Source organism: Phoxinus phoxinus (assembly GCF_949152265.1).
Source record: "Phoxinus phoxinus genome assembly, chromosome: 24".
NCBI lineage: Eukaryota > Metazoa > Chordata > Actinopteri > Cypriniformes > Leuciscidae > Phoxinus > Phoxinus phoxinus.
The window spans coordinates 3,315,669-3,335,503 of NC_136899.1; the positions used below are offsets into that span (position 1 = coordinate 3,315,669).

At 36.1% G+C, this 19,835-nt stretch overlaps 1 protein-coding gene across 1 annotated transcript in view; it reads left to right on the forward strand.

The window, feature by feature from the left end:
• The first annotated feature begins 317 nt into the window (after window positions 1-317).
• Window positions 318-19,835, forward strand: part of LOC306992676 (myosin phosphatase Rho interacting protein) — a 56,362-nt gene continuing 36,844 nt past the window's right edge. The window contains exons 1-4 of the mRNA XM_079601802.1: window positions 318-1,073; window positions 9,265-9,342; window positions 11,420-11,485; window positions 19,205-19,356. Of these exons, the coding sequence (XP_079457928.1) occupies window positions 942-1,073; window positions 9,265-9,342; window positions 11,420-11,485; window positions 19,205-19,356 (428 nt within the window). The 5' untranslated portion in view covers window positions 318-941. The remainder of the gene's footprint in view (window positions 1,074-9,264; window positions 9,343-11,419; window positions 11,486-19,204; window positions 19,357-19,835) is intronic.

Here is a 19,835-nt window from a genome sequence, read left to right on the forward strand (position 1 = left end):
TGGATAGTTATCAAATATCTTAACGCATGCATTATTTAGTGTCGTCATTTTTCACTTTATAACCGGACGAAATCACTAAAACACAGTTTTAATGCATATAAGATCCTGCTTGTAAGTTTAAATAACTTCAGTTTACACCGTGCCCAGTCCACCGACCTTGATTCTTGTTATTCCATAAAATCAGTGTGATTGAACAATCTGATTGGACGCTGACGCACTCTGACTACAAATAGTAGGCGTGTCCCTTATTGTGATTGGTTTACGCAACATGTCAGTTAAGTCGTGCCCCGCCCCCCTTCATTCCTGCGTGTGTATGTGTGTTGAGTGTGTAGTATGTGTGGAGAACCCGTGTGATCAGCTGTGACCGTGGGAAACGGACCCACCGTGCCCATCCAAACCTGCAAAAATCCGTCTTTGTAACAGAAACTCTCTGTAGAATCCACACTGTTCCACATCATGGAGTTTCGGGATAGTTGTCTTCACGTATCGCTGAAAGGTTCGTCGGAAGCTGTGAGCTAGTGGAAAGTAAACACCTCCTCTCCATCACCATTTACTTTGAGTGTTTGTACAAGTTTGCCACATTATTTTGGAACTCGCACTGTAACGCATCAGCGCGCGTCCGTGTGCCTGCGGGGGATCGGGGACGCGCATGGATCGAGAGCGCGGAATGTCCCGGACTGAATCCCTAAAGAAATCAATCCAAGAGAGCTTGGCTAAATTAAAACTTTTTGGCTAAATTAATTATATTATTATTAATTTTATTGTTACTATTATTATTGTCCCCTTAGTGTGGGTCCTGTCAGATGACTGTGCATAAATAAATGATTATCGCAGTGAGTTTGTGATGAGGGTCGGACTGCATCGCGCGGGGGAGGACTCTCCGGTGGAATTATTGCGCAGTTTTTAAAATAACGGGAAAACGGGAACACAAACACACTCTCATGGCACAGAGTATGTCAGCGAAAGATAACGCCTGCCGAAAATTTCAGGCCAATATTTTCAACAAGAGTAAATGCCAGAACTGCTTCAAGGCTCGAGACGCGCACCTGCTGAGTGATGAAGACTTCTCACAGGTAATATCTCTACAAAACTTAACTACCCAATCATTTACTTGAGACTGTTGAAACTCAAAATTCAAATTTTAACAGTTGGAGAGGCTCGTTAGACTCCATTAGCTCCCTTTCTATGTAACTTACTATTTCTAAGCCATTGAGACTAATTTACACTTCCATTATCTATCTATCTATCTATCTATCTATCTATCTATCTATCTATCTATCTATCTATCTATCTAATATTTCTAGTCCTCTATCTATCTATCTATCTATCTATCTATCTATCTATCTATCTATCTATCTATCCATCTATCTATCTATCTAATATTTCTAGTCCTATATCTATCTATCTATCTATCTATCTATCTATCTATCTATCTATCTATCTATATATCTATCTATCTATCTATCTATCTATCTATGTTTTAAAACTACAAAACTAGAACCTAAAACTATTACGACTGAAAACCTTCAAACTTAAAGCTGTTAAAACTACTTAAAACTCTGGCTAGGCTTTTTCAAGCCAACTTCAAAGTTTGTCTACAAACTTTTTAATCTAGTTTCTTATGCTTGACTAGACTAATACTCTTGTCTAATAACTTACCGTGTCAAATAAGTAATGACCAGCAAACTGCTGACCACTAACAATAAAGTCCCATGGTAATAATACTATGTTTCTATTGTAGTAGAGTATGACATTTAGCACAACATGAGTGACCTCACCAAAATACCATGTTTTTTTGTACATGTACCTGGCAATGTCATGGTATTGTTGGAAATAAGTGGAGTATAATGGGGAAAAAACATACTATATTGTATATATAGAACATTAAAGCCAATCTGGGGCACTGGATAATCACCAAACTTCTTCAAAACTTCACTACCAATAAAGTACCATGGTAATACTATGTTTTTTAGACATAAGCCAAGGTTGGCTGTCCATTAGGTTTTGAATTTGCACACAGCCTATTCTAGAAGATTGCAGTTGGCCCTACCATAATATCATGTTTTTGGCATGGTATTGTTGGAGGTAAATTGATTATCATGTAAAAATATTGTTCATGCATATTTTAACCATTCATTACCAGGGTATATAGGGTGAATTTGAATACTTTTTGACATTGAGATGTCTCAAAAAGTGTCTAACTGAATCTGAATTCCCCTTGCTTACTTTTGTCTGTAAATCCAGACCACAGATTTGTAATAATGACATCCAATCGCATGTGCTTTGGCGTAGTGGTTAAATATAAGGGCTGCTTGAAAAAGGTTGTAGGTTCAAACCCCAGAGAGGTTAATCCATACTAATTACCATTAAGGCTTTGATTGAGACACTTAACCGCAGGTTACCCCTTGAGGACTGACCCATTTCGGATGAGCTGTTGGGTTGGGTAAAGGTGTCAGCCAGATGACTAATTAGTGATTAGTTGTAATTAATGGTGCAGTTTAACAGATGCACAGGGTAGTTAAGCGACCTGCGTCAAGCTGCTGTATTCGGTGTTTCTAAGGTTTAAACCAGTGGTCTCTAAAGGAACACTTCACTTTTTTTGGTAATATGCTAATTTTTTAACTGCTTTAGAGTTAAACAGTTTTACCGTTTTCGAATCCATTCAGCCGATCTCCGGGTCTGGCAGTAGCACTTTTAGCATAGCTTAGCATAATCATTGAATCTGATTAGACCGTTAGCATCTCTCTCAAAAAAATGACCAAAGAGTTTTGATATTTTTCCTATTTAAAACTTGACTCTTCTGTACACTCTAAAAAATGCTGGGTTGTTTTAACCCAAATTTGGGTCAAATATGGACAAACCCAAACGTTGGATCAAAAATGCAATTTAAAAATTTGACCCAATGGCTGGGTTTGGTCCATATTTGACCCAAAATTGAGTTAAAACAACCCAGCATTTTTTAGTGTAGTTACATCGTGTACTAAAGGCCATTGCACACTGAGTCCGAAATTCGCATTCGAAATTTTCGCACGTTAAAAAATAAATACGACCTCACGATATGTCAATCATGCTTACACACTGCCTCCGAAACTTTTCGCATCCGTAACAAGCAGTTTGAATGGTGCTTTGACAATTCAGAGCCACCGAATCATCAATACGAAAATTTCGGACTCAGTGTGCAATGGCCTTAAGACCGACGGAAAATGAAAAGTTGCGATGTTTGCTGTACCATGGGTGCATCAGGCGCAATGCTATTACGCAGAGCTTGAAAATAGACCCCAACTCGGTAACTTCCAATGTCACCGGCACTAACTTTGTAATTAATATCATTGCGCTGCTGGTACGGCGGCAGTTCCTTGATTATTACGCAGGAATGAGAGTTTAGTTCCTAGTCATGTTGGCCTAGAAAATCACAACTTTTCATTTTCTGTCGGTTAGTACACAATGTAACTACTGAAGAGTCACGTTTTAAATAGGAAAAATATCGAAACTCTTTGGTCATTTTTTTGAGAGAGATGCTAACGGTCTAATCAGATTCAATGATCTATGCTATATGCTAAAAGTGCTACCGCCAGACCCGGCGTTCGGCTGAATGGATTAGAAAACGGTAAAACTGTTTAACTCTCGGGGAGCTGGAGAATGAGCCTATTTCCCAAAAATGTTTTCCTTTAAGTTAAAAATCTGGACTTGTAACTGAAAGATTGTGGGTTCGAAGTCGAACTCATCATTATTGTGATCTTGAGCAAGTTCAAGAGGACTGACTCTTTTATTTTTGGCTAAAACGGCTAATTTACTAATCAGTGGAACCGTTTAGTTGTAGACCAAAGGTACGTCTCATATCGGAGCGTCAGCATTATTCCGAGCCCAGATTCCAGCTCCAGAACGGTTTTACTGTAAGGCCACACGCAGACGCCGGGGGATTCCAGACAGCATCCTTAAAAATTACCACAGCTGGGTCTCGACTATATTACTGAGGTGACGTGGCCTCCGTTTGCCATCTGTCTCACTGTATAGGTTGGATTGTTATCAAAGAATGAAGCGATGAAGCAAAGAAAGACTGAATATTTGGGCACGCAAGTGAGCGCTTCCAGAGAAATGAGCCTCAAAGCAGCACAGATGTCTTTTTTTAGAAAGCACTTCGAAATTGAGTTGACACAGTGAAATGAATCAGGTCTTTAGTACCTGTTAAAGTCATATATCGAGTTGTATCCTCTTGTTTTATTTTTATTTTTTAGATTTGTGGTCATAACTTTCAGAATCAATTCTTTAGTATTTAATTCTCATGTCCTTCTGTCTTCCTGCTCTAAAGGTCCACAAGGAACCAATTTAAAGGGGTTATCATGATGAACTGGGTTTTAATTTTTTTTTATATTGTTGTCTGAGGGTCAACTTATGACGTTCGCTTGGTTTTTACATTCAAAAACATCAGAATTAATAAGCAATAGGTTATATTCTACCCTGGGTTTGAGCCTAGCTCCTGAAACGCTCAGTTTTATGGCCGCATTGAAGACTTGGAAGTAAACGCCCACTGCTATGATTGGATAACAGTTTTGCATATTATAATGAGTTTTATGTAATGCGCGGATCGGTGGGCGGGGCTAAACAGGCAGTGTTGAAGTGGGCGTCGATCTTCTTCTGCGGAGGCGGGGTTTGATACCCTGTGACGTCATAGATCAACACTTTGAAAAACCTGTCATTCGCTGAGCCTGGTGTCAATAAAAGCTTTTATTGGACTAACAAGGAAGGTTTCAGTTTTGAATCTTACAGGATATTCTTATAGTATGATCATTGATGACCTCTTATATGTCAAAAGCTCAAGGAAAATTTCATCACTGACACAAACTTTTTTTTTTTTACTATTGCCATTTGCTAAGTGAGTCTAGGTATTCAATTGGTTTAATTTTATTCAAAAATTCTGTGCATTTTACAGGCGTTTGAAAAAGTAAAAGGACTTGGTGACATCAGCTGAAAAGGAGAATCGTTATGCTTTTTAGAATAATGTGAAGGTAATAATGTACAACAGCATTTTAGTGTCACATAAAAACAAATAGAAGATTGCGAAAATAGTCGTAGCAAGTAAAATTTTGAGAAGTAAAAAATTATAAAGTCAAATTAAGTCAAAGCAGTACAAAATTAACGTCATAATATTTTAAGAATAAAGTAGTATATTGTTTGAATAAAGTTAATTAATTTGATTTAAAAAATACTATTAGAACGTGCAATCTTTTTTCTTAAAATGTTACTTTTTTATTTCAAAATAAAAGTGCAGTACCGTCCGTATTGCTAAAACTATTCTCATGACTCTAGGACTTTATTTTTGTTATTTTGACCTCATGCTCAAAGGTTTACATCTTTAATCCTGTAATTTCTACGACTTCATAATCTTATTTTTATTACATGGCACTAAAACGCAGTTGTTGTAATAATGTGTGTGAAGTCAGTTTGATTTCATCTTGGCATAAAGATTCTGGGTCAAGTGTTTTAGATTTACATGACGTATATTCTCTACTTATGTCAATACTTGGGGGAAAAAAAGCCATGCGAAGACTTCATTGAACGTTTTGAGTGGTCCCATAATTATCGAATCAGAGTTATGAATCGATTCACTTAAATGGACAGTTTGATTCAGATTGAACTGGTTGCCAGCAAAATCATTGCAAAATAGCCTAGCAACCAACAACAACAACATACTAACATCATGGGGGGGTGTTTTGTTTGGCAAACATCACTGACATTGTCATCAAAAAATGCAGAAATTCAGAGTTGTTGTTGTTGTTGTTCAGGTGTACGTCGATGAGGCCGTTGTAATGATTCAGAGCCGTCGATCTGTCAGACATACCTAATCTCTCTCTCTCTCTCTCTCTCTCTCTCTCTCTCTCTCTCTCTCTCTCTCTCTCTCTCTCTCTCTCTCTCTCTCTCTCTCTCTCTCTCGCTGCAGTTGGTCAGGTTTTTCTGAGTTGTTCATTCCACACATATTTATGTCCATGCTTTTTGTCATGCTATTAGAATCCACCCTCCCCCTTGACACACACACACACACACACACTCTCTGTGAGACAGTCGGCGCTCAGTTCCGCTGTTATGAGAGAAAAAGGGGGGCTGTAAAAATAAACAGAACAAACTTTAACCATTGAAGAGGAAAATCTGGCCTACATTATCCCCTCTCTCTCTCTCTGTCTCTCTGTCTCTCTGTCTCTCTCTCTCTCTCTCTCTCTCTCTCTCTCTCTCTCTCTCTCTCTCTCTCTCTCTCTCTCTCTCTCTCTCTCGCTCTCTCTCTCTCTCTCTCTGTGTCCCTGTCCGCTCCTCATCACTGATTTCCCAGAGCACTGAGTCTCCCATTAGCAGAAGATCAGGAGAAACTAGATTTACATTTCCTAAAGGAAAATAGTGCAGCAAGTATATTGTTAAACTTTTAGTTTAACCAAATGCAATTCAGTATGCAATTACTGTATGATGACATCATTGATATGGGATGGGATGAAATCAGTTTGCAAAAGAAGTTTACAAAATGAGGATTTCATCCACAGATAATAACTGTTTTGCTGTTAATAAAGTATTTTGAACCCTAACCCTAACCTGAGTTTAGTACAGTGTTGCTGTGCAAGAACTAGAGAAATTAATTTCCCTTTGTTTTGTTTTTTTCATCCTGCACTTGATCTGAGGAGACTTACTTTTTTCTAGCGTTTTTCTAGAAAGAAAAAGAAAAAAGAAGAAAAAAAACCGACATTCCTTTAACCAGACAATAAACTGGCATTCATTTGTCACTGTCTTTTCATACCTTCACTGTAAAACATTTTTTTGGTTTAACTTAAAAAAGCAAGTTACCTTGTTGCCTTAAAATTGAGTTCGTTGTAATTAAAAATTTGAGTTAATACAACGAAGAAGAATGGTTTAATAAACAGAAACTCAAAATAGTATGTTATCTTCACACATTAGTTATCGAAGTTGATTCGACAAAAGATAAAAAGTTGTGATAACAAATCATGAAAATATTTTTTTACAGTGTTAGCGGAGAAAAAACAAAACTGAGATCTCTTTAATATCTCAGCATGTTTCTCCTAGACCGCAAGAGATGAAATGTAGACTTTTGCTTCTCAGGTGTTTTTTCTCCTGAGATAAAGACGACCTGTAATCTCACAGGTGAAACTGGAAAAATTAGAATATGGTGCAAAAGTTAATTTAATTCAGTAATTCAACTTAAAAGGTGAAACTAATATATTATGTAGACTCATTACATGCAAAGTGAGATATTTCAAGCCTTTATTTGTTATTATTGTGATGATTATGGCTTACAGCTTACCTTTTCACAATATTCTAATTTTGAATTTGGGGTTTTCATAAACTGTAAGCCATAATCATCAAAATTATAACAAATAAAGGCTTTGAAATATCTCACTTTGCATGTAATGAGTCTATATAATATATTAGTTTCACCTTTTAAGTTGAGTTACTGAAATTAATTAACACCATGTTAAATTTTTTCGAGTTTCACCTGTAAAAACAAGTTTTACGTACTTAAATGAAACGTATCTGAGATCTCCATTAAGTCTGCTGAGCTTTGAAAGAGTAACCTCTGAGTAGTAAATTTTCCCCTTGTGTTTCACGTTTCTCTTTTGTGCTGTGCGCTTGCTTTGGAGTTTCTATCCGTTCGTCGGCAGTCACAGGAGCGTCACATGCATAGATGTTTTAGTACTTTTCTTTGGCATGGCTCCACAATAGTGAAGTGTGTTGTTGGGTGTTAAAATACTTTTTTTTATTTTTTTTATCCCAGTTTAAAGGACACTGGTCCTTTCAAATAAAAAAAAAATCCTGATAATTTGCTCACCCCCATGTCATCCAAGATGTCCATCTGTAAACCCTAACGCTCAAAGTAATTAATTGGTTTGAGTAGGACAAACTTAAATTAAACTAGCCTAATTAGTTCAGTCAAATTAACTTTTATGAGTATTTAGCACTTTCTTTCTCTTTCAAGTTCACAGAACTGATATATTTTAAGTAAACTGAACTGTTTCATTGTTTTGAGTTTTATGAAATTATTTATTTTAATTTAGATGAACTTAAGTTTAACTGAAACGCCTGGGATGTCTATTTCCCAGCATGCTTTGCCGATGGCACTCGAAAGGGAGAGTAAATGCTAAAATTAAGTGTAATATAATGTTTTTTTGGGCAAGATTAATGTTAAGTGGGAGATTTAGTAGTGATTAATGTTTTGTTATGCTAATTTAGAAGAATGTCTGTTAATGTTAGTTTTAGGATTACCATCATGGTGATGAGTGGTGCATGCGCTTGATTTGAGAGCAAATACATTTGTTTTTATATTGTTTCACTCATACTTCTGTATAACATACTATTGCTAATATGTTAACAAATTAGCAGATAAGCTTGTTAAAGCTAGCCAAGTTTATACTAATAAAAGTGTTCACATTGAGATTACATGAAAGTTTATTGTATGAATGAGTGTACTCAAACTTTTCAAGTTAAAACCAATTAAAATGTATAAGTACAAAATAAAAATCTGCTAGTTCTGCTTACTTAAACTTTGAATTTCATAAATTAAAAAAATTGAGGCAATTGATTGGCTTTTTTTTTAGGAAAACATTCCAGGATTTTTCTCTATATAATGGACTTCAATGGTTCAAATGTGAGTTTCAATGCAGCTTCAAAGTCTCGACACAATCCCAGCCGAGGAATAAGAGTCTTATCTAGCGAAACGATCCATCATTTTCTAAAAATAAAATACAAATTATATACATTTTAACCAAAAATGCCTGTCTTGTACCATATCTGAGATGCGCCACGCATTACGTCATCATTTTGGAAAGGTCACGCGTGGCGTAGTCGGAAGTAGCGACCCAGAGTTTACAAGTTTGTAGGAGGACCGTTCAAAGTTATTGTATGTTGAATGATACATATTTGTGTCAGTTTATTGTGTAAAATGGTCCTTACGTGTGCGTATCCTGGATGCTTAACAATGTCACGCGTCAATGTGATGACGTATGGCATGTCTGGAATGACATGGGGATGAGTAAATTATCAGGAATTTTTTATTTGAAAGTGAACTAATCCTTTAGTGTGCATTGAGACTTGTAAGTGTGTGTGTGTGTGTCCACATTCCAGACAAAAAGAGACAGTCTGATTGACATTAGAGTTTGTTCCGGTAGGAGCAGGTTTATCTGATAAAGTTCACCGAGATGCCACAACAGTGTTGAAAAAGAACAGGCTGATCAGTTTTATTGTTCTTACATCATGTGTTGCATGTTTCAGGCAAAACCCATCTACGGTGGATGGCTGCTCCTGGCACCTGAAGGAACTAACTTTGACAATCCTCTGCACAGATCACGGGTTCGTATGACTGCACGGCTCTTTAAAGCCTTCACCAAGAACATGCCACGGAATATGGATTATAATGCAGCGCTGCACTTTTTACTTAACGAGTTCGGTTTGGCAAAAAATGTCTAACAAAAGCTATTTTTAGACACATGCTAGAATGTGCTGTTCTGCTGTTCTCACCTGCACTAATAGAGCGAATCTCATGGATGTTGGCAAGAAATGTCCAGTTCATATTTCACCCCAGAATCAAAAGGAAAAATTTGGGGGATAAGGAATGCTTAATTTTCTTTCTTTTTTGTCACGAATACAGAGAATGTGGACCCAAATGCAGAGATGGAAAGCGATGTGATGAGCTTGAATATTTATTAAACAAAAATCCATACAACAAAAGGTGTCCAAAAACAGCAGGCAAGGTTATCCAAGAAACAAAAGAACTACGGCAGGCAACAGGCAGATTAATACACAGTACTCCGATAGAAAATATAATGACCTGACAACAGACAAGGGAAACATAGACATTAAATACACAGGGTAATGAGAAAACAAGGAGCAGGTGACACTAGGGCTGGGGAACAGGTGAAACACATTAGACAATCACAAGGGCGGGAAAACCCAAAGACAGGAAGTAAAACAAGACAGAACACCAGACTACCAAAATAAAACAGAAACCAACAATCCTGACATTTTTAAAGGGTTAGTTCACCCAAAATTAAAATTCTGTCAGTAATTACTCACCCTCATGTTGTTCCAACCATGTAAGTCTTTCGTTCATCTTCGGATCACAAATTAAGATATTTTTGATGAAATCTGAAGGATTAACTTGATGCATGATAAACTTAATGCAGAGCCACTGTAGTCACTTGGACTATTGTAACGATGTTTTAATAACTATTCTGGGCCGGCGACTTTGGGTCCCTCTGAAAGCCTATGGAGGAGTGAGACTGCCTTCAGATTTCATCAAAAATATCTTAATTTGTGATCCGAAGATGAACGAAAGACTTACATGGTTAGAACAACATGAGGGTGAGTAATTACTGACTGAATTTTCATTTTTGGGTGAACTAAACCCTTTAATGTCAAAAGAACACCCATGTTCTCTTTGGGGCCATTTAAATAGGTCAAAAATAAACATTTTAGGATCCGGTTGCTACTTAATGACTTTTAAATGAAATTAAAATAAACTAATACAATTCTAAAATGTGGGGAAAAAGTTCTAAAAGGTCAAATTTATTGGTCATTTATTATGTCAGATGAAATTATTAAAATGATTTAAGGAAAAAATTACATGAGATACATAATGTGATCATTTTATAATTAATTTAGAAATTTGTTAGTAAATTATTTAATTGATAAATTATGCTTTAATAATTCTAAAATGTATATATCATGTTTATTTTTACATGTGTGCCATCGGGTCTCTGGGGCCGTAATCATAAAATGTCCTTCTCAACAGAACCGTTTAATATATATATATATATATATATATATATATATATATATATATATATATATATATATATATATATATATACTAGATATCATGCATTATATTTATTTCACCAAAAGACCAGTATTTTTTTTCTTTATTGTTGCACATTGTGTGTGAGAAGAGATTGGTGTGTGTGTGTGTGTGAGAGAGAGAGAGGGGGCCGTGGAGTCGCTGACTCACTCTCGGCCTCTCAAGCTGAACTCGTGAGAAACAGCAGGAGAAGGAGTTTGTGGGATGGGAAACAATTCGACAGCAAACAGGAAATCACAGATTGACAAACGAGATGGAAATATGATAAAAATAACTCAAAGCATATGTTGTGTATATATACGTATGTTAATGTAGGACGTAGGGGTCAACCAAACGGCTATTGCTGATATCTAAAGAGCAGGGTCATATATATATATATATGCAATTTAAGAACACCAAAACACCACAAATGAGACTCCAAATCAGTCGGGCACCGAACCAATCAGGCCGCATGATTCTATAAACATTATAATTCATATACAGTGGCACTAAAGTATTTACACACTTGAAATGCTTTCAAGATCTAAAAAACCCTCACTTTTCGCTTAATCTTAATTTCTTCTCTTACAGAAATGGCAGAGACGCTTTTTCCTTCTGTATGAACATGGACTCCTGCGTTACGCGCTGGATGACATGGTGAGTGTGTTGCGTGTGTGTGTGCGTGTGTGTGTGTGTGCAATGGCTCTCGCTCCTCATACTGTATACTTGTTGCCATGTTCTGTCTGCAGTCTGTGGGCGGCACTGTGTGGACAGTCCTTCAGGGTGTTTATGTTACTGCCTGCCTGTTGTGTGTTGTGTGTGTGTGTGTGTTTGTATGTGCATTGCTTGGTATAATGGCTGAATGCAGTTGTGTCCTCTCTTCTTTGTCTCTGCTTGTTTGCGGTTGCTTCTCTTTCATCTCTCGAAGTGAGTGATGGACGTATAAAGAGCAGCATAAAGGATAAAAAGCTGTTTGGGATCATTTGCATTCATGTGTGTTTGTGTGAGTGTTATTAAGCACCACTTCAGCCCACACGTGATCATGAGTTCTTTTGTGTGTGTGTCTGGATTGGAACTACATGAACCTAAAGTCCATCATTACTGAACGCAGGAAGGCAAGGTTCGACCCGGCCCGGGTGATGATGATCTGTGTGTGTGTGTGTGGGTTGGTGAAGCAGCGCTACATCCGTAACACTACCCACAATCCATCTGTGCCCACTTCCCTCCTACACTCAGATATCCAGGAACAGAGACAAATGTACACAATACTCTCGTTCTGTAGAAGCGCTCGCAGCAGAGAGAGAAAGAAGGACAAATACGAGTGGTATTTATCAAGGGAGGGATAATGTTCATGTAGATATGGACTGTATTCTACAATTGAGGCTGTGATTGTTAAAGGGATAGTTCACTTTGAAATAAAATGTTGGTATGTTTTAGCTTACCTGAAGTGCATCCAAGATGTAGGTGTCTTTGTCTCCGCAGTAGTTTCAATTTTTATATTTTTAGGTCAAACCGTTCTTGTCTGTCAGTCATATAATGCAGGTATATAGGCACTGTCTCCAAAAGCATGCAGAGAAAAGTCCAAATTTAAAAAAAGTCCCCATCGTAAGTGCACATTGATGGCCTAAGCTCGCGCGAACTCATCCGGGAGTGTTGAGTTTTCACTTACTCCCAATTTGTAAGCCTTCTATCTTGACACACGACTCGCTTCATTGTTCAGGTCAATCAAAGGCATCCGTTGAGCCGTACAGCCAATCACACGCGTTTTTGCTGAGTTTAAAAATGCAACGTCCAATCGAAGGCGGTTAGATTAGTTTCCGGGGAAGAAATCCGGTGTAAACAGATCAGACGGACGTGGTTGTGTAAAAGAGATAAAAACAATATAAATACTGTTCGTCTTATCACACAAACCGCTTGTTTCGTGTCTTAGGCCATCAATGTGCACTTACGATGGGGAATTTTTTAATTTGGACTTTTCTCTGCATGCTTTTGGAGACAGTGCCTATAGACCTGCATTATATGACTGACAGACAAGAACGGTTTGACCTAAAAATATAAAAATTGAAACTACTGCGGAGACAAAGACACGTAGCCTACATCTTGGATGCACTTCAGGTAAGCTAAAACATACCAACATTTTATTTCAAAGTGAACTATCCCTTTAACAAGCGTTCAGTTGTTTGTACTGTTTTAAGATTCAGGTCATGTCTAGTTTTGGGAAAGAAGAATGTGAATGGTCAGCCGGGGCTGTTAAACTCCCCGAAAACACCATAAAAGCATCAAATCATCAGTCCATATGACTTGTACATGTTATCCCAAATCTAGTGGTTTTACTGATTTGCGTGAGGAGCACGTTGAAACTGGAAATCTTGCTTGACAACAACAGTGTACGTGGAAAACATTGATTGGCCTAAACTATAAATAACTCCATTTTGGTTCCACAGAAGTCATTGAAAGAGATTACGTAACTGATCACAGATTTTTTATTTTTAGGTGAGCAATTACTTTAACGTCACACAAACATGCAGTCAGAGGTAATAATTCAGTAACCGCTCTCACAGATTCAACCATTAATTCGATTAATTGAGTGATTTATGAGGATTCGTAAGAGTTTATAAGGTGGTTGTGCTGCATGTTTGTTTTTGACAACATATTAAAGCGTATATATAGAGTCCAGTGTTTTGTTATTGGTAAGTGAAACTAAAACTAAAACTATTCTATCAGATTAATTGAAGCCTCTGCAACTAACTATAATAAGTTTAAAGGGTTAGTTCACCCAAAAATGAAAACTCTGTCAGTATTTACTCGCCCTCATGTCGTTCCAAACCCGTAAGACTTTCGTTCATCTTCAGAACACAGATGACGATTATTTCTGATGAAATCTGAGCGATTTCTGTCCCTCCATTGACAGCTACGCAACTACCCCTTTGACGCTTCAAAAAGTTCACAAAGAGATCGAAAAACGAATCCATATTGAGCGGTTTAGTCCAAATTTTCTGAAGAGACTCGATCGCTTTATATGATGAACAGACTGAATTTAAGCTTGTATTAACATGAGGGTGAACTGACATTAAGATTGATTAAAGCTATAAAGAAATGTTTAAATCAAACAAAAACTAATTCAAATGACAAAATAACAACAAAATTACTTAAACTTAAGCAATTCAAACATTAATAAGTACTATAATAATATATAGATAATGCTAATATAGCTGTGTATGTGTGTGTGTGTGTGTGTGTGTGTGTGTGTGTGTGTGTGTGTGTGTGTGTGATCAGCAGGGTTTTCATTGTATCAGTCCCATCAGAAACAGGTGCTGAAGTGTCGTCTCGTGAGAGGTCATAATGTCAGGTGTTGACTGAACGCTCTGTGAGTGTGTGTGTGTGTGGAGAAAGCTTGAACACATTCTGAGCCTTACGCTATATTTATAGCTGCTCTTCAACATGTGTTTCCATAACGACCACTCCAACCCTACAATATAGAATAAATCTCACTAAGCGTGTCAAGAACCCCAACATCAGCAGAAAAATTGTTATGCATAAAGACAATGGCTCTTATTACAGGACTATTATTGGAAAAATTGTCATCATCTTTAGGGACAACCTTTTTTTCTTTAGCAGAGCACAAAAGAACATATTTTGAAAATAAAATAAAAAATTATAACTTTTTTTTTATTCAATTCAGCAAAAGTCTCTCATTGTATGAAAACTGCCAAACATTTTATTTTTTTTATTTTTTTGCATTATAAAATTTAGTCTATGTGTGTTAGATTTTAGCCTTAGGTTAGTGTTTTATGCTAGTGTAAATGTTAACACTTTACAGTAAATTATTAATAAATCAAGTATTTTAATTGTTCATGTTAACTAATGCTAATTTTGTGCATGTAAAAATGTCTTTCCTGGAAAACAGACCCAAAAATATATGAAGACCTCTGATGCAAAAGCCTCTAAAAGCAAAAATGAGATAATATGGTAATATTGAGTGAATGCTCTCCGCACATAGTATACGCTCATCAAATACTTTCTCTTCAAACTCACTAAATCCCAGCCTCAGCCCATTCAGAAATGAATACTTGGGTAGAAACCTATACATAGGAGCCTGATAAATATGTTAATATTAAACAAAAACTTCAGACGGACTTAGAGGCTTTTGCAGCTCAAGTCTTCATATATCTATATAGCATCAAACCATTGCGTATGATCTTTAACATGAACATGAAGTGGCATTTACTACACAATTTGCAATGTTTAAAAAATCATGCTTTATATTTTGTGGCTTCTATATCGTTCGCTATAGGCGATGCATTTTGAATGACTTCATGAATTAACCAGCATGTTACATAATTAATTTGAGTGTATTTTTTAAAATCGATTGACTGTCCTTCTCTTCTCTCCATCATCCTCTGGTTCTCCTTCTTCCTCTTCCTCTGCTGTTGGACTCACAGCCAGGCGAGAGATAGAGAGAGAGATGTGTAGGAGGAAAGAACAGGATGAGAGGAAGATTACAAGAGCTGCTATTTTCAGACTAGCTGCATCTCTGTATGAATGCATGTGAGCGTTAGACGGCCGGTTATTGAACATGTACTTGCTGTAGTTCACGACCTCAGTGAATCCGCCCCTGACGATGACCTGTGGCCGGGCGAGGGTTAAAGCCATGTGTTTGCTGAACACAGATTCAGCAGTCTCTTTGTGTTGCGTAAAACGCTCAGTCAGTCGGGCCGCTTTCCCAGAGGCTCCTCTCTAAAGACAGCAGTAGAGGAGTTTTAATGTGATTTATCATTATTGCAATCTTCCCATTCGCGAATGTGTTTCTTTTTGTAGTTTATCGTCCGTTTAGATCAGGGATTACTAAGCTGGGGTTGATGAAAAGCTAATAATGCATTATTTATGTTATTTAACTTGTTAACTGTCATTTTTTTTTTGTTTAGTTTAAGAAACCGCTTAAAAGATGGCTGAATAACAATCAAAACTGTGAACATTAGGTGAGAACTATGCATAGGCACTTTAAAATATATAAATCTACCTGTCTGAAAGTGCATATTTATAACAAGCACTTTGGGATGTCTATGCACAGGCATTTTAAAATACGCACTTTAAATAATTATTATATCAAGTACTTTATATAGCATAGGTACTTTTAATTATTTTTAGCTCTATATGTCTGTTAGTTGTTATGTATGTTTTTTATTCTTTTTTATTAATTTTAGGGCTGTTAAACGATTAATCGCGTCCAAAATGAAAGTTTAAATGTGTGTACTGTGTATAATTATTATATATATATATATATAAATACACACACATGCTTGTATATATTTAAGAAATATTTGCATGTATATAGATTTATACATCATTTATATTATATATAAATATTTTATATATAAATAACACATTTTTCTTAAATATATACATGCACATGTGTTATTTATATACAAAATAATTCTACACAGTACACATATTTATTATGTAAACACAAACTTTTATTTTGGGTGCGATTAATCGTTTAACAGCCCTAATTTTTTGTAGTCTTGGACTACGGATAGAAATTAGCATTGTGCTAAATCCAGCGTATGTACGTCAACTTATATTGTACGTTCATCAATATGCACTGTCCCAAATTCGAAAATGAAATTTGTCTTTTTGAGCATTGATCTAAACTTAATTAAATGATTGTAATTCATAAAGGCTTTGGAATACAGATCTACGCTCGATCACTCAGCAGATTAGTGCAGAAGTGAGAAAAATGTAAAGAGTAAAATTTATTTAAATAAGATTTAGTGATAGAATTTAAAGTTAAATGTAAAACAAATTTTCTGAACTAAACATTTTTATTTTATACAAAATATATATTTTTATTAAATAATTTAGCCCTAAAATTGCTAAAAAAATCACAGCCATGATGTCTAAGATTAAATATATCTGTGTAATATATGTATGTCGTTCGGATTATAGTGCATATTTTAGTGCAACGTTGTTTGGCTAAAAAATGTTTTAAGGATGTAAAGGATTTTCTGTTGAAATAAATGTGAGTTGTATGCAAATAAGTGTCCACATGCTAAAATTCACCTGAAACTAATTTAAACTTTTTTTGTATGATCAATATGATCACATTTTTTAACTCATCTGTGGATTACATAGCATGTTCAAACGTAAAATTAATTTGTCAAACTGCAGGACCTTACGGCAAAAACAAAAATGGTGAAATGGTGACTTAATGACTTTCCTTTATACATATATATGTACATTTTTTATGTAAAATCAAACTAATTTAATAACTTTTTTTTATTCTATGATTGTTAAGCATGAAGTTGTATTGAACTTAAACCATTTAGACTTTTAACATTTACTGTAGGACAAAAATGGTGCTATTGTGACTAGTCACCTAAATGCTTTCTCTTATATATTGATATTAATTTCAATGTAATTTTGGTGTTCAAAAAATTGGACATGCAGTTTGACAACTGTATGCTTTCAAATGTGGTTTCAGTTCTGAAAGGGCACTTAAAAAAAAAAAAGTTAGACCAAAATGAGCTCAGGTTGTGGATAAACGAGTGCAGAGGTGGTTAGTTTGATGGAACGAGTCTGGAAGTAAATAGATGGCAGAAGTCAAACTCAATATTTGAACTTGAGGAACTTTGATCTGCAAATATGATTCACTGAAAAACAAATCCGTCTGTAGTAAAAGCTTGTTTTTTGACAGTGCGGTTAAACGTAGACAGTTAAATGTAAGTTGTGAAGTTGCTAAATCAGAACATATTTTACTATATGGAGCAGTTGATCTCTGTAAAATAGAAATCAAGCAACGTACAAAATGTCATGTTACATCTGGTTAGGAGGAGTCAAGTTAACTTAAGTCAAGTCATCTTTATTTATATATCGCTTTATACAAAACAGATTGTGTCAAAGCAGCTTCACAGTAATAAACAGATTGCAAACTTTATCAAATATGGAACAAATTCAGCAACAAGTTAAGGAGGTTATGTTTTCTGGCTTCGAATGAACCCTGCAGGGCTTATTACATGGACTAACCCCCCCACGGCCTTTAAAAATGGATGATGTCTCTTTTATGGAACTTGAATTTCTCCCATGATGCCTCAGCAGCTTTATCTGCACCTCAGCTGTCATCACTCAGCCGTGTCGTGTCATGTGATCACAGTGGATTTAAAACAAGCAAACTTGTTCAACAGCCTCACCAATGAGAAACCCCGTAAACAAGCGATTAAAGGGAAGCTGAAAATGCAACTTTGAAAAAGAAACGTTTAGTGAAGGCTTGCTTTTCCAGGGTGTCGTGTTGTTCCTCTTTCCAAATTTCTGATGAGTATGTGTGTGTTGCTTGGTCACTGTTTCTGTGTGTGTCAGTCTTTCCCGCTGAAAGAGTTAGTGTGTGTGTGCGCACGTGTGTGTGTGAATGCACAACAAAGAAGGAATTTTGTGACAAGAAGTAAAATATCGAGAGATGTTGTGAAAGAAGGCGAGAGAGAAACTTGAATGAATGTTGAAGGAGGTTCGTGAGGAAATTACAGAAATCCAGGGAGAATGAACCAGTTTGTGGTGTGTGTATTTTTGAGGGAGGTCACGTGCCACATGTTTACACACACATACATGTTTACTTCACTGTCTAAATGAGGACGTACCGTAGACTTCTGTTGTTTTTATATTAAGCAGTTATAATTTACAAACCTTAACCCTAAAAGAAAACTTAAAAATAATTTATGTAAATCATTCCTATAACTTTACAATAATGTTTCATTAGTTAACTACATTATGAACTAATAATAAACTGCACTTCTACACCATTTATTAATCTTTAATGTTAATTTCAAACATTTACTTATACATTATTTAAAAAATAGTTGTATTTGTTAACATTAGTTAATGTACTGTGAACTAACATGAACAAACGATGAACAGCTGGAAACTAACGTTAACAAAGATTAACAAATACAGTAACAAATGTAGTGCTCATGGTTAGTTCATGTTAGTTAATAAATACATTAACTAATGTAAACAAATTAAACATTATATCGTTAAGTGTAACCATATTATTGATTTGACCTGAGCTAACAATGAACATTCATTTTGTTAAACTAATGTTATTAAAGAGGAATAAATACTATATACTTTAACTAACGTTATCTAATGGGACCTTATTATAAAGTACTTCCATCATTCCTCAGTTTTTATCTGAGACACACACATCTTGTCTGACTTGGTAAAAATAACACGTTGGAGGTTTTGTTGGTGATTTTAGTTTTTTTGAGCACACGATCCTTCAGAAATCATTTCTTATTATTATCAATGTTCAAAACAGTTGTGCTTCTTAATATTGAAATGCTAATGAAGCTGTTTATGTGTGTGTGTGTGTGTGTGTGTTTGTTTCAGGCCAGCACTCTTCCACAGGGTACCATAAACCTGAATCAGTGTGTGGATGTTGTGGACGGTGAGAGCCGGACGGGTCAGAAACACTCACTGTGCATCTGCACACCGGAGAAAGACCATTACATACGTGCTGAGAGCAAAGAGATCATACACGGGTGAGACACACACACACACACACACACACACACACACACACACACACACACACACACACACACACACACACACATTGTCTGACTCCGGTTTGAACATAAAAGGCTAAAAGTTTAGACATTTTCAGGACACGAGCTGTTGTAGCTCCGCCCCCTGTGCCGGGAGCAGCAGCTCATTTGCATTTAAAGGGACAGACACAAAAACAGTGTGTTTTTGCTCACCCTCAAAAAGTGACAATTTTAACATATATCTGTGGGGTATTTTGAGCTAAAACATCATATACACCCTTTGGGGACATCAAAGACTTATTTTATAAAAGGAGAACATCACAAGCAATTTGTTATAGAGCCAGTAGTGCTGTAAAGACTCGCTACTTTAAATAATAAAAAAGCATTCATTTATAAGACTTGCAGATAAGAATATAACAGCCAAATATATTATTTCTGGTAAAAAAAACACCTGATAACCATATTGGCAGTGT